Here is a 16594-nt window from a genome sequence, read left to right as displayed (position 1 = left end):
CTGTACACAACTCCCACTAACGTTTTTTGCCCTTTGGTGTTCTGCAGCTCTACCCATATAGATTCCACATCATCCAAGCTAATGTCCTTCCTAACTATTGCATTAATCTCCTCTTTAACCAGCAATGCTACCCCACCTCCTTTTCCTTTTATTCTATCCTTCCTGAATGTTGAATACCCCTGGATGTTGAGTTCCCAGCCCTGATCATCCTGGAGCCACATCTCTGTAATCCCAATCACATCATATTTGTTAACATCTATTTGCACAGTTAATTCATCCACCTTATTACGGATACTCCTTGCATTAAGATACAAAGCCTTCAGGCTTGTTTTTTTAACACCCTTTGTCCTTTTAGAATTTTGCTGTACAGTGGCCCTTTTTGTTCTTTGCCTTGTGTTTCTCTGCCCTCTACTTTTCCTCATCTCCTTTCTGTCTTTTGCTTTTGTCTTCTTTTTGTTTCCCTCTGTCTCCCTGCATTGGTTCCCATCCCCCTGCCATATTAGTTTAACTCCTCTTCAACAGCACAAGCAAACACTCTCCCTAGGACATTGGTTCCGGTCCTGCCCAGGTGCAGACCGTCCGGTTTGTACTGGTCCCACCTTCCCCAGAACCGGTTCCAATGCCCCAGGAATTTGAATCCCTCCCTGCTGCACCACTGCTCAAGCCACGTATTCATCTGCGCTATCCTGCGATTCCTACTCTGACTAGCACGTGGCACTGGTGGCAATCCCGAGATTACTACTTTTGAGGTCCTACTTTTTAATTTAGCTCCTAGCTCCTTAAATTCGTTTCGTAGGACCTCATCCCTTTTTTTAACCTATGTCGTTGGTACAAATGTGCACCACGACAACTAGCTGTTCTCCCTCCCTTTTTAGAATGTCCTGCACACGCTCCAAGACATCCTTGACCCTTGCACCAGGGAGGCAACATACCATCCTGGAGTCTCGGTTGCGGCCGCAGAAATGCCTATCTATTCCCCTCACAATTGAATCCCCTAACACTATCGCTCTCCCACTCTTTTTGCTGCCCTCCTGTGCAACAGAGCCAGCCACGGTGCCATGAACTTGGCTGCTGCTGCCCTCCCCTGGTGAGTCATCCCCCTCAACAGTACTCAAAGCAGTGTATCTGTTTTGCAGGGGGATGACCACAGGGGACCCCTGCAGTACCTTCCTTGCACTACTCTTCCTGCTGGTCTTTCATTCCCTAGCTGGCTGTAGACCCTTCTCCTACGGTAAGACCAACTCGCTACACGTGCTACTCACATCATTCTCAGCATCGTGGATGCTCCAGAGTGAATCCACCCTCAGCTCCAATTCCGCAACGCGGTCTGTCAGGAGCTGGAGGCAGATACACTTCCCGCACACGTAGTCGTCAGGGACACCGGAAGTGCAGATTTTGGTGGGGCCATCATAGGCTCCAAAACTCACTGCACCTCTGCCAAGAGTGTCTAAGCAGTTGCAGCAGGGAAGTGAGCAGGCTGCCTCTACCTCTTCTGAAGCCACAGGGGTAGCACCTTGTAGAAGCACATGGAAGAGAAAAATGACACACAAGTCGTTGGACAAGGTTAGCCAATTGTGTGTGTTAGTCAATGTTAATGGCAAGTTTCTGATGATGTATTGTCAACCATTAAAAGCTTTGAGGGAGAAATTCGGTTGTGTAGCTCCTGAGTTAGTGTCCCGGAGGGGCGGTAAAGCACATCGAATAACTTACTGCCCAACCGCACAGATTGTAGCGCCCCGTCGGGAAATTTGGTTCAGGTTTACTAGCGGCGCAAATCGCTACCGCCTCGCTGTCTAACTTCAGTCAGATCATGATGTCAGTACACGTACAATGCTCGCAAAATTAGGTGTCTCCGCCTCATTTAGCATCCGCCGCTGAACACGCCGGAGAAACCAGGTGGTCCCAACTTCTTTAGGCGATACCTAGAGGCTATTTGAAGGGGGGAGCAACCAGATTACTCAGAGGTCAGAGTGAGTGCAACATTTCAACAGAGCACGGTGCATGAACCTTTTACCTGCTAGTGGCAGATTTATCTGACTTTACATGTTCCTAACAACTTGAGTTTGAGAATTCAATGGGTGTATTACTAGCCAGCGTCGCCTTCTACAAGCTCTTGTTAGGCAACATCAAATAGAAGGGCCGTTGGCCATGTTGGACCATGACTGAGAAGACCCCATACATGTCGGGACAGGAGGCCTTACTCACCATGGATTTACCGGGAGCAACGCTCATACCTCAACATGTCAAAGGAGCATTGTTTCAGAAGGCTGCGCTTCCGAAAGGAGGTCCTCACAGAGATATGCATCCCCTGCAGGCAGACCTGCAGACTGACATCGGCACCAGGATGGCGCTGCCCGTCCCAGTGAAGGTCACTGTGCCGCTGACCTTCTATGCCTCCAGCTCCTTCCAGGCTGCATCAGGAGACATATGCAGTATCTCTCAATTCGCTGCACATCGCTGCATCCGCGACATGACACAGGCTCTGTACAGACAGAACGGACTTCAAAAAGTTCCCATTGAGCAGGGATAAACAGGATGAGCGGACATGCGGCTTTGCCAGGATAGCGGGCTTCCCGATGGTTCAAGGAGCCATTGACTGCACACACTTGGCCTTTCGAGCACCATTCCAGAATGCCGAGGTCTTCCGAAACAGAAAGGGATACCACTTCCTGAATGTGCAGCTGCCGTGCGACCACACGCAGCGCATCCTCGCAGTGAATGCCGCTATCCTGGCAGCGCACATGATGCGTTCATCCTGCATGAGAACAATGTGCCACGAATGTTTCAGCGACCATGGGAAGGGCGCGGCTGGCTTCTCGGGGACAAAGGATATGGCCTAGCTACCTGACTAATGACCCCACCTCTGCAACCCCACCACCCAAGCGGAGTAACACTATGACAACAGCCATGCGGCCACCCGCAACATAATCGAGCAGACAATAGGGATGCTGAAGCAGCATTTCCGGACCGCTCTAGAGGCAGCCTTCAATATTGCCCTCAACAGGTGTTGCTATTCGTTGTGCTGTGCTGCATGCTACACAACTTGGCCATAATGAGGGCCCAGACATTGCCAGTGGGGATTGCAGCCCCACCTCAGTAGGAGGAGGAAGAGGAAGAGGAGCCTGCAGAGGTCCCGAATGGCCAGCCAGTCGATGAGGAGCAGCAGCAGCCACGGGGGAGGCACCATGGCAATGCTGCCGGTGCAAGGGCCACACGTCCGCGGCTCATAATGCATCACTTCTCTTGAAGGGAGGGAGCTAACGGATGCAGTTGATATTGGCCGGGCTATGCGCTATGATAATGGCACATCTCAATGAATTTCTACTTTAATACACAAGACGGGAATGCAAACGGTCAAATGAATATTTTATAAACTGCATCAAAAGTCTCACCTCAAACATTACACTAACAACCCCTCAACAGCAATGAATAAAAAATATAACAAATGCCCCTTGAAACAGCACAACACACAATCAACTTTAGTAATATGTATACAAATGTCCCTGGCATTTATAATTCCACACCAGCTTCCATGTGCCATATTAGGCCCAGACCCATACACCAATAGCAGGTGTCAAACAACCGCAGCGAGATTTTTACGATATTTACAGGATGAAAACATCTGTCCATGGTGGCCAAAGCCTTTATTGTGACTTGCTCAGTGATTTGCCACCACTTTCCTTACCCCCCTCCCATGCCTACTGCTCCTCCGCAGTGCCTGCAGCAAGGCTGCTTGAGGGCTTCTGTATCTGCAAGGCAGACACTACAGATGGCCTAGCAGGATGCCCTGGACCAGCTCTGGGCCTGGAAGGCCCGGCTACGGATTGCACCACCTCAGCATCAGCGGCAGTAGTCTCGGATGGCTGGGGCGTAGACCGCGGCAGATGCAAAGGCGGAGTGGCAGTGGTGGAAGCTGGAATGCTGTCATCGTGAGCAAGGACAGCACCTTCCATTTCCAGCGGCCCACTGCCACTTCCCCAGGGCAGAGCCTCAGCATCCGGAGCAATCTGTGGGAGTACAGATGCTGGCCTGCTTTGGCACCATCACTTCCCCATTAGACTGTGGGGAACAGAGAGGATGGCAGCAGTCAGTGATTGCACGGTATCAATCTGAGACTGATTCACAGCACACTGAGACTGAAACGCAGCAGTCTGAGAGTTGATGCCAGCAACCAGTGACTGCATCACATCACAAAGGCCTTGCATGGCTTCGGCCTGTGATGTGATAGCTGCTGTGACGTCAACCATGGCACGTGACATCACCTCTGGCACTCCACTGTCACTCGTTGAGCCCATCTCCGTCTGTAACCGGGCAAGGATGGGCTTGTTGGATGCTGAGAGGCTCGGGCAATGCATGAGGTGGCCTTCACCAACCTCAGAGCAAGTGCATCCATTTTCTGCGGGACCCTTTCCAATGCTCACGGCACATTAGCATGGACTCTCTTGACATAGCCTCCAAGTCCAGGTCCACATCTGAGTGTCTCTGAGCACGACTCATGGGCCGACTCACTCTCCGGGGAGCTGGCCCCTGAGCTTCCCCTCGCACTGGGCGTTGCTGCAGATAACTGGGACCAGAAGCCTCAGAATCTTCAAAGCCCAGGAATGTCGGCTCTTCCTCCAAGGTGGTATCCACATTCGGTGCTGCAATCGAAGGGACCCACTCTGTCGCTCGACTTTGGTCTACTTCTTCCTCGTCTCTGCTGTTGTTCGTTGTGGAGGGCTCACGGGCAGACTGCTGCGTTTCTGGCTTATCATCTGTAAACATAAAGCAACAGAACTGTGGTTAGCAGCAGGGGAGGGGGAAGGAAGGGAAGAAGGAGGTAGTATTGGACATTTATATGTAAAGGGAGTAAGGCATATGGTATCAAGGATAAAGGGTCTCACATAAAACACAAAGGGCATTAACATACCGTCGCTGTCCCCAGGGGGCTCAGCTTTGCCGACCGCTATCGCACCAACTGGTGTGCCGATGAAGGTGAACACTCGCTCCTCCACCTCCGTGGGGTCCTGAATGTCAGGCTCCCCTACTCCGGTGAATGGTGGGATTAGGTGACAACCACCTAAGATGGAGGATGAGACTGAAGTGTTGCAAACGCATAACAAAAGTGAAACGGTAGTGCGTGGAGAGATCAGGCTGAGTAGGGAAGAAGGTCAGCGCCGCTTAAATGGCCAGGGCATGGCTGCTGGACTGCGCCTGAACTTTTATGATGTCTTCACCAACTAAGACGATGGTCTGGTACACATAGTGAAGGAGCAGGTATTGCACAGACTTGACATTGTGTGACACAGTGAGGTTCACATTATGGTATTGCAACATTAATAGAAAGGGTACTCACCCTCACGAACATAAGAACATAAGAAATAGGAGCAGGAGTGGCCGTACGGCCCCTCGAGCCTGCTCCGCCATTTAATACGATCATGGCTGATCCAATCATGGACTCAGGTGCACTTCCCTGCCCACACCCCATAACCTTTTAATCCCTTATCAGTTAAGAAACTGTCTATCTCTGTCTTAAATTTATTCGATGTACCGGCTTCCACAGCTCTCTGAGGCAGCGAATTCCACCCTCAGAGAAGCTCCTCATCTCAGTTTTAAATGGGCGTCTCTTTATTCTAAGATTATGCCTCCTAGTTCTAGTCTCCCCTATCAATGGAACCTAGTGAGTTAGTTGAACTTGTTGTAACATTGTGTCGAAGTTCTGGCCACCATGTTCCTGGTGGAGACGTGCTGGGCCACCTCCCTCCATAGCCTCCTGAAGATTCCAGGAGCGGACCTCCTTCCACTGGAAAGTTGCAGCACATTCCAGCGCCTCTCCACGGCCTCCACTAATGCGTCGATGGCCGTGGGCAAGAAGCGGTGTGCACGTCAGCGATCTCCTTCCTCCTTCAATTTCCCGCTCTGAACTGACTGAGAAGCTGGAACTGCGCATGCGCCTTGAAGAATCGGCTGTCCACGGGATGCATACCAACCTTCGCAAAAAGTGCATTCCTTCTGGAAATTTACTGCTGAGTTTTCAGGTTCCACCGCCCTAAGAGAATTGTGCAATGACTGATTTAGCTTCCTTTCCTTGGGGTGCAGAAACTTAATTTCGTAGTAGGCAGCGCAAACTTTCAAGGGGTGCTATTGTTACCGTCCCGACAAGATTAATGCCTCAAAATGGGCTAGACCGAATTTCTAGCCCTTTATTTTCACCATTTTCCCGTCTTGGATACAGTTGTGTGTACCTTTGGAAGTGGGTTAGTGAGTTGCAGTGACTGGTGAGACATAATGGTACCTGCAGCAATGGTGGTCAGTGTGAAAGTAATGGCTTGGTCATTGTAGGGATGCTTTATGGTGTTGCTGTGGGGTGGTGCCAACCTCGCGCAGCATGTGGCAGCCATATGGATATAATGCATGGTTGAAGTTAATCTGGCCATAAGGAGGCCATCCCTGGCCTCCCAGACAGCAATGTGCTCGGGTGCTGGTGGGATCTGGTGCTGCAGGTTCCTCCAGCGCGTATTCCTCCTTTCCCTCCAGCTGATGCTCCTCTCCTCCTCCTCCTTCTCCTCTTCCTCTGAAGAGGTTGTGCGTTCAGTGCTTTGCTCCTCATGCGGCGAGTCTGGGGGTGCATCGCCCCTCAGTGAGTGCAGGTTTGGAGGCGGGCCTGCTGTCAAAATGGCCATGATTGATAACGGGAAGGAAATCTGCTCTGAGCGAGCCTCCTTGTAAGTTTTCAAAGTGCCAGGTCCTGCTGCGGATTGCAGACCCTGCACTAAGCGGTGGGTCAAGCAATTATGATAGTTAACAAGTTGCTTAAACATATTTAAGCAGCATTTTACCAGCTACAAAGGATTTTACCAAGTTTTTAACGAGCTTCCCATCGTTCAGGCTTCATGTTAGGTAAGTATGTCGTGTTCTCAATGGCTCTCCATTGCTTTGACCAGTTGATAGCTGCAGAAGTGGTATAAAAGCTGCCATTTCACAGCTGTTGACTTTCCAATCTCAGAAGCTGAAGCCTTCAGGATTAGGAAGACTGTATGCAGTTTGGAAGTTTTTGCAGTGAACTTTCTATCCACTATCACCTCCTTGGAGCAACCTATCTCACCACTGACAGATCGCTTCTGTCATCTCAACTCCAGCTGTCATCTATTCCATCAGCATCAGTGCCCTTGAAAAAATCTCACCTTGGTTCTCAGAATCTCACCATGATCAGCTCCAACACCAACACCACTAAACACACCAGCATCACCACCAAACTTCTCTGTAATTACCTGATGCGGCAGAGGACACAGAGCATCAGCACCCGACCACATGGCTGCCCCGGACACCAGTGATGGCCTCACCATGGCCACATTTACTTCACTTGACGCTGTACACCCTGGCTGCCACATGCCACAGCAAGTCCATAAAGCATCCCTGCAATGCCCAAGCCATTCTTTTCGTACTCATTACCATTGTGGAGGGTACCCTTATGTCTCACCGTTCAGTACAACTCACGAAGTCACTTCCAAAGGGTCACACAAATCTGTCCAAGAACGCAATGTTTTCAAAATAAAGATTTCAATCTTTGACAACACATTCGCAGAAACTCGACATGAACATTGGCTAAAAGAGCCAAGTGTGTGTGTCGGTAGTTGGTATGATTGGACAAGGATGAGTGTGAGGTGTTGCTAGTGAGATGGGGATATGATAATGTAGATAGAGAGAGAGAGATGGGTGGAGGTGTAAGCTAAGTTGGTGTAAAGATGTGCAGTAGTTGGATAGGGAAGGCAGAGTGATGGGGATGTGATGAGTGGCACAGCAGGATGAGGTTGAGTGTGGCTTTGCAGTACTGTTTTGTGATCCACTGAGATCATTGAAAGGTTTGCACCACTGCAGCCAGCTCCTCCTGACGACTTCCCTGCTTGTGTCTTCCTGTGCAATATGCAACCAGGCTACATTGTTGTCCCGGGGAGTTCTCTTCCACCCATTGAAAAGGAAGAAAACCTCCCTGCGTGCAGTGACTCCCTCCAGATTCTTATGGAGGGAGTCATAGGAGAGCCTGGGTGCAGTCATGCACCTTTGTGCAGTGCTTGTCACTGTTTGCAGCACCTCAATGCTGCTGAACACTGACAGAACAACTGTCAAAATCAATGTGGCCATGGTCCCTTTAAGGAAACCGGCTAATCACGCGTCATCAAATGACATCATTAGACCCGCTTCCTTCAATTGGCTGTGAACCTCGCAAGGTGGACTTTATAAGCCCCAACAATGGAAGATTCTTCATACAGTGCGGGCTGAAGCCAGGAGCAGCTTCGCCACTGACCCCAGCCACCCTGGTTGGCAAAATCGCAGCCAAAATATTCATTAAGAACCATAGCCACATCTTCCACTTCCACATTCTCTAATGGGCCCTACTCTTTCTTTCTCCCTGCACTTTCGTTGAATGTATATGGGAATAGGGTGATAAACGTGATTAGAAGTAATTGGTAGTTCAACCCAAATGCTGCCATGGACTGTTTGAGTTGAATGGCTTGTTTCTATGTTGTAACTTTCATAAATTTCTATGTAATAAAAAGAGTCCTAATTTCTTGTAGCAACATGTTAATGCTTCTTTGCTGTGTTTAGGCATTAACATACACATGTTGTAACATAGGGGTGGGAGTTGCTAAAATTGAGATTTAGAGATGCAAACGCTGGTGAAGGTATTTTCGTTTGATCCAAAGGGTGGGTGCTTCTCACACTTCAACCTACAAGTTAATATGTCGCTCACTCTATATTCCATTTGAATTTTTTGGTCAGACAAGATCCAGCGATCCCATAATGCTATAATTCAGTGGCTCATCGGCTAGAGTTTATCTATTTTCATGAAAGCGTTACAAAATTGAGTACATAACAAGATTAAATGAACAAACTCTAAACAGTCAGTACTGCACAGCAGTGGATCTAAACAATTTTAGATACCTGCTGATGGCAGTTTTCTGTTTCCTTGAGTTCCTCAATCTTTCCACTAGGGTTTGGTCTGACAACAAACACCATTTTAATACTTTATCTAATACCAGTCAGAAGGTGATTCTAACTGCAAACTTTTGCAGATGTTCATATCCAATAATCTATCCATAATTGATGAAACAGAGAGGTTAGATGTTATGGCTGCTACTATTTCAGCAACAAATTATCGACAAAACAAGGCAGTTTGCTGCTGAATGCATTGCAGTGACATACATGAAACCAGCAGCAACACAAGAGCAGTAATGGAAGGGTGTGTGCAGCACTTCAGATAGAGAATCTTGGATGTACTTATATATTTTTTTGGCATGGAGGGCCATGATAACATGGAGGAAATGTGAGTCCTAGGGAACATGAATGATGCAAGGAATATAGGAGGAACAGGAGAAAATGAGGGAGCTACAAAAGCAGGAGACTGGTGAGTGCAAGTGCAGAAAATGTTCAGAGCTGCCTTTTGAAAATAGTGCTCTGGTCCAGATGTCTGCCTTACTTTTATCTCACAGCTATGTTGATGGCGATATACCTGGCTGTCAAGTTCCAGTATCCTCCCAAGACCCTGAAATCATAGTATATGCATACTTCAGCACGAACAAGTACCTACAACTAGGGCTCCATTCGTGAGTTGAACATTAGCAAATATCTTTATTCTCACACATCAAAACGTTTTTTTTCATGCTGGATAGAATTTTACATGAAAAAGAACTGAAAAAAAATCATTTTCTTTTGTGCATATTATATACTAGAATTAAATACCTAAGGCATCTTCTGAGGATCTACTGTGTTTGAGAAACTTTCAAATCTAATATAATTGGCAATTTTTTAAAACTTCATTAGGATACAACCAAAGTTTTACATATTAATAATTTATTTTGAAATGTGTTCATTTGTGATTATTATATTGAATGAAATGATTAAAACATTCTCAGAATTGGGAAGATTTCAAGACACAAGGTCAAAGCAACTATTAACATTTACATAGTAAAGAAAATCTTTTCAAATGCCTTTTCTATTCCTGTAAATCCACAGTTTAAGATCAAATAATACATTAAGTGTTATCTTTGCAATTGGCTAAACTATGGCTTTACGGTATAAAGCATAAATAAGAGGCAACAGTATTTTTCTGTATTACATAAATAAATGCCATAACAGGCATGCCGTCTGTCTCAACAGCAGGTGTTGCAGCTATGGTTCTAAAGATATTTCAATACTTTCTCTTTTTTTTACCCATTTCATTTTTATTGATGTATTATGTGTCCACTGACATAGTTGACTTTGTAGGGTTTGAACCTTTGGTTTCCTCAACCAGTTTTGGTGAAATAAAAATGTGCTTGTCAATTAATGTAACGAAAGAAAGACTTGCATTTATATAGCGCCTTTCATGACCACCAGACGTTCCAAAGGGCTTTATAGCCAATGGAGTACTTTTTTGAAGTGTAGTCACTGTTGTTATGTGAGAAAGTCATGTGTTACAAAAAAGTTCATTCCTTTGGATGTTGTAATAAGTAAAATAACTGTGGAAAGAACTGTGAAATATTGGCTTATATAACACAAATGTTGATCTGCAATTAGTAAAAGTTTAAAATTGCTGAATCTTGAAGTGCAATTCAATACAACCAGTGCTATGCTATATTGGAATAACAATGAAGGTTACTCAAATATTGAAATTAAGTACTTCACACAAATGCTCAGGGATAGATCAAAATTAAAAATGTTAAAAGCTTAAATATTTTTATGTCATAGAATCTGTGTGATATTCTAAAACTGCCTTTTTCCACCTCTGTAACATTGCCCGCCTCCGCCCATGCCTCAGCTGCTGAAACCCTCATCCAGGCCTTTGTTACCTCTAGACTTGACTACTCCAACTCACTCCTGGCTGGCCTCCCACATTCTACACTATGTAAACTTGAGGTCATCCAAAACTCGGCAGCCCGTGTCCTAACTCGCACCAAGTCATGATCACCCATCACCTCTATGCTTGCTGACCTACATTGGCTCCCAGTTAAACCACGCCTCGATTTCAAAATTCTCATCCTTGTTTACAAATCCCTCCATGGCTTTGCCCCTCCCTATCTCTGCATTCTATTTCAGCCTCACAACCCCATAAGATGCCTGCGCTCCTCAAATTCTGCCCTCTTGAGCATCCCTGATTATAAATGCACAACTATCGGTGGCTGTGCCTTCAGCTCCTTGGGCCCTAAGCTCTGGAACTCCCTCCCTAAATCTCTCCGCCTCTCTATCTTCCTTTAAGACGCTGCTTAAAACCTACCTCTTTAACCAAGCTTTTGGTCATCTGCCGTAATTTCTTCTTATGTGGCTCTATGTCAAATTTATCTGTTTTGTCTTATAATACTGCTGTGAAGCGCCTTGGGATGTTTTGCTACGTTAAAGGCATTATATAAATAAAAGTTGTTGTTGTTGAGGTTTTTTTTGTCATTTTTTGTTTGACAGATTCAAATGTGTGCTTTGAAATTCAAATCGTGGGTTAATTAATCACAGACAGTTTGTCAGTTAGGTTGGTCTAAATTTAGTGAAATAATGGATTCAATAGCACAAGCATATGCTTCAGATGTTATTGCTACCTGACTTAATGGTTTTGTCTACACATCAAAATAATGGGTTATAACATAAAAGTATTTCAGTAATTTAAAAAAATGACAATACAAATCACATCCCATAATTTTAAGCAAGTTATGAACTAAAGTTCCATAAGCATTTGTTTCACTGGTAAGCATTTTAAATGAATGTTCCTTCTCTGATGTCCAATAGTACATAAGAACATAAGAAATAGGAACAGGAGTAGGCCATACGGCCCCTCAAGCCTGATCCGCCATTCAATAAGATCATGGCTGATCTGATCATGGACTCAGCTCCACTTCCCCGCCCGCTCCCCATAACCCCTTATCTTCTTATCGTTTAAGAAACTGTCTATTTCTGTCTTAAATTTATTCAATGTCCCAGCTTCCACAGCTCTCTGAGGCAGCGAATTTCACAGATTTCCACAGAAGCCTCTGAGAGAAGAAATGTCTCCTCATCTCTATTTTAAATGGGTGACCCCTTATTCTAAAATCATGCCCTCTAGTTCTAGTCTCCCCCATCAGTGGAAACATCCTCTCTGCATCCACCTTGTCAAGCCCCTTCATAATCTTATACATTTCGATAAGATCACCTCTCATTCTTCTCAATTCCAATGAGTGGAGGCCTAACCTAGTCAACCTTTCCTCATAAGTCAACCCCCTCATCCCCGGAATCAACCTAGTGAACCTTCTCTGAACTGCCTCCAAAGCAAGTATGGAAACCAAAACTGCACGCAGTATTCCAGATATGGCCTCACCAATACCTTATATAGCTGTAGCAATACTTCCCTGCTTTTATACTCCATCCCCTTTGCAATAAAGGCCAAGATACCATTGGCCTTCCTGATCACTTGCTGTACCTGCATAATATCCTTTTGCGTTTCATGCACAAGTACTGTGGCACTTTGCAATCTTTCTCCATTTAAATAATAACTTGCTCTTTGATTTTTTTTCTGCCAAAGTGCATGACCTCACACTTTCCAACATTATACTCCATCTGCCAAATTTTTGCCCACTCACTTAGCCTGTCTATGTCCTTTTGCAGATTTTTTGTGTCCTCCTCACACATTGCCACAGGTTTATTTGTACTTGAATGAGAAAACACTAATGAGGTAACAGTGGGAGGAAATTGTAGTCTTTTGCAGCAGCTGTTGCTGTTAGATTCCGGCTATAGCCTTCCGTAGAAAGAAGCCCGAGGTGGGCACATTACAACAGGATAAAGGAGATGAAAACTCTGATGGAAAAGCAGGGAAACAACCACTGAGACCCCAGAGCACAGACCCCAGGAGTCTTGAGCTGTGTGGCAGGGCCTCTTTAGCATGTCTCTGAGGCTTGGCCTGGCAATGAACAGCATATTACCACAAGGCAAAGCAGAAAGCTAGCAAGCTCAGTATAATGATAAGCAGAGGTCCTCAGGGAGGGGGAAACTATGATCTGAGGCCTGTATACATCTGAGCTCCATTCAGATGGAGAGATGATTAATATAATAAAACATAAATGTAAATTGTACACAATGGCTCTTAAAAAGAAAAGCAAATATTAGCTTTTATTTATTTTTTCCTGTGTTACAGATATATTTAGCTTTTGTCTATATTTTGATAATTTTTTTAAGTGTACAAGAGCAACTTTGGACCATGCAAACATACCAAGATTGCAGTAAAATAACGATATGTAGCATACTAATATTTCTAGGTCAGTTCCCAGCTTTGTTTTTCTGCTTTGAAGAGGTGATCAAAAATAATTACACATTACGCTATTTAAGGTTGACAAAGTTTTCTTTGCTGATTTTTTTCTCTACCAATTAAACATAGATTATTTTCTGTTGTTGAATTATTCCCAAATAAACTTAATAGTGATTTTGTTTTACAAAATTAGCAACTAAGTAAATTATTTGCAATTTAAATTCAATTCATGTTCGTACCTACTCTTGACACTTTTTATTGCATGTGTTATAAAAAGAGCATGAAAACATATTTTTGATATGGTAATTGATCCCTTACTATATTGTTCACAGACAAAAAGACATTTAATATTGTGTTGTGTCTTTCTTCCTGTAACTGTCTGCTTCTCTACCTCTCCAATCTTTTTAGTCTCCTTCCCTGTTTTTCTATTTGTTTTCCATTCTGTCTATCATATGGCTTTGACTCTCATTGTTATTTCCATATTTCTGTCTCCAACTCCTATTTTTTATGCTTTTGCTCTCCCTTTTTGATTTCCTTTCCTCAGTCACTTTTCTCTTCTGTTTATCTCCCACACTTTCTTTATGTTCCTCACACATTTGCGTTCATTTACTGATTTACTCAATTTGTATATTTTTTAAAATGCCAGGACACACAGCAAGATTGTAACCAACATATACCATATACTGGGCCCAGATAGACATTAGCTGGCAGTGCAGAGGGCATTGGAGAACTGCTTCAACATGTGTGAATGAGGGAGCTCGAGAGAGAAACTAGGGACTGTGGCCTGGGCTGGGAGTGAGTTGGGAGCTTGGGCCTGGGTATGGGAGGGAGAAGAAGTGGTATCTCTGTGGGGTAAACATATATTCCCCCAAAACAGAATGCCTTTTTCTTTCCTTCTTCGATGGCAGCAGGACCTGTCTCCACTGTTCTTGGTCCCATCCCTGCAACAAAGGCTCTTTCCTTCAGAGTTGTATCCAGGGTTTATCCCCCTCTTGCTCTGCTCCCAATCCTCCCATATCAGCAAGCTCCCTCAAATAAAATTGCTACTGTAGACTTACAAAGTGCATTAAAAATGAAAGTATGAAATGTATATTAGCAAGATAAAATGTAATAAAAAGTGCAAACAAAATTAAGTAAAATTAACTAATCTGGCCGGAATTTTGACATTTACACCCGCCAAGGGCGGGGAACCCAGTAGAGAACAAGAAGTGCGGGTTACCTGCATGCTGTGGAGCTGTATCTCATGGTATGTGATGTCATGAACAGGTTCCCCGCTGATTGACAGGCTGACTTCCAGTCAGACGGAAGAAGAGGCCGCAACTACAAGTAGGTGTGAGCCCCGACCCCGGGTGGGTCTGATACGGTGGCGGGGGCGCGATGGTGGGGAAACTTGGGAGGTGGGAGGAAGCACTCCTGCTCCCCCCGGCCCATAAAGATTGCTCCCTGAGGCTGTCCTTGCCGCGCCTCACTCCAGCTGCCAGGAATTCCAAGGCCCAGGAACTAAGGCCGGCCACAGTTAAACCTGCACAGCAGGTTAGATCCGAGATTTCCAGCCTCATTATATTTAAAATGGCAACCCGCTGCCTGGGAGAGGGTTGGCTGCCCACCCCCAGTAAAACCGGAAGTGGGCAGTTTGGAGGCGGGTTTGTGTCAGGATTTAGGTTTTTAACCCTTTAACCTCCCACCCGACCCCAACCCATCTATCTTTTGAAGTTAAAATTCCCCACATCTCAACAATATTGGGGAAAATAGTTTGCATACAATACAAACTACTCATAAAAACAGCCTCCTCCTACGCACACATATACACAAGATTCTTCCAAGTGCTACATTTTTTCATGACATGTGATCCAATTCAAATGATACATTTATCATCAATGTTTACATGAAATATAGAAATTTACACATACATGATTACAACCCGATAAAGGCTATTTGTGAAATCCAGAAAAAAAACTATCACGCCAGTTGTTTGCGGCAGTGTCACTGTTACAGTATTGTAAATCCCTTTAATAAATTGTGGGACGTTCACATTACTGTATTTTTTTTGGGGGGAAAGCAAATAACACTACTTAATATAAATGTCTTTGTATGATTTATTGACAAAAATATGACAATAAACTAGCACTGTTTTATGAAACAGCGCATCTACTTTAATTTGAACTTCTTTGTTACCCAAGTATAAAAATATTATACTCATATTTTAATACACAAGGAAAGAATGTTCATGGCCCTTCTTGTGAAACATGATTTTATTTGCACTGGACTGGTAAAAACAGTCAGAACAAGTCTAAAGAATGGATAAAAGTTGCATTACGCAGCCATGATTGGATACTTCATTTATCAAATCTATGTCTTAGTTTGAAATCCCAATTTTAAAGTTAATATTGTTTTTCATTTTAGCCTGAAAAATAATATTGTGGTAAACCATCAGATGATGTTACTAAGCTATTAAAACATAACACATATGGAAATATTTTCAGTTTACATCTCATAGAAATCTGATAATTAAGCATTAATTACAGGGCTCGTTCTTGCATCTTAATATTACCCCTCCATCTCTTGTTTATTTCTTGTATTCTATTAGTTACATCCCCAGAATGTAAGACTGTGGCAATAGTTAAGTATCTAATAGTAAAATGTAAGAATTTTAGTACATTTTTCAGTAAATGGGAGTTCAGAGCACAGTATTAATGAGAATCCCTCTTTAAAATTTTGACAATTTCAACGGGACAGAAAACATGTTCATGTTTTCAAAGTTACAAAGCCAGTTCATTACTCAAAGTGATTAATGCGTTGAATAAAACCACTATAGAAAAAGCAAAGGATCAAACATGAGTATCATACTTACACCGATTGCTGTGTCTGGATCTCCAGCACTAAGGTAACCTAAAGCCACACGATATAGAGCTGCTAGTTCCATCTTCCTATCGCCCCCTGGTGGAAACAGATGTCTGTTTATGTATACACTTCAGTAACTGTACAATTGTAAAAATTCAGTATCTACAATTTGGTTTGGTTTGGAACAAAATATATTATATATTTAAAGAGTAACCATTTTACAATGGACTTACTTTAATTTAAAATAAATAATACAAATCTCCTGTAAATAATAGGCTCAATTTTAATCATTTTTGCTTTAAAACAGCAATGAATGCCCTAACATGCAAAGTACTGAAACATCTATTTTGTCGTAGTAGCAAGAGGTACCATTTAATGCAGCCAAGTATATATTAATGAAGTCAACAGGTGGCAGAGCAGTACAGCATGCTGAACCATCAATGCATGTTGCCACAGCAATAAAGAAAGCATGTCACGGTCTTGTAATATAGCTCCACCTAGTGGACTACTGTGATAATGCAACTAATATTG

The 16594-nt window shown here is 44.2% G+C and overlaps 1 protein-coding gene across 3 annotated transcripts in view; it reads right to left on the bottom strand.

The window, feature by feature from the left end:
- ttc29 (tetratricopeptide repeat domain 29) overlaps positions 1-16594 on the bottom strand; it is a 714732-nt gene that overhangs the window by 374224 nt on the left and 323914 nt on the right. For all 3 annotated transcript variants that reach the window (XM_070871547.1, XM_070871546.1, XM_070871548.1), the window contains one exon: positions 16074-16159. In XM_070871547.1, the coding sequence (XP_070727648.1) occupies positions 16074-16159 (86 nt within the window). The remainder of the gene's footprint in view (positions 1-16073; positions 16160-16594) is intronic.

The sequence above is a fragment of the Pristiophorus japonicus genome, chromosome 2 (genome assembly GCF_044704955.1).
Source record: "Pristiophorus japonicus isolate sPriJap1 chromosome 2, sPriJap1.hap1, whole genome shotgun sequence".
Taxonomy (NCBI): Eukaryota; Metazoa; Chordata; class Chondrichthyes; family Pristiophoridae; genus Pristiophorus; species Pristiophorus japonicus.
Note: the sequence above shows the minus strand (reverse complement) of the source record. Positions and strands in the feature narration are given on the sequence as shown.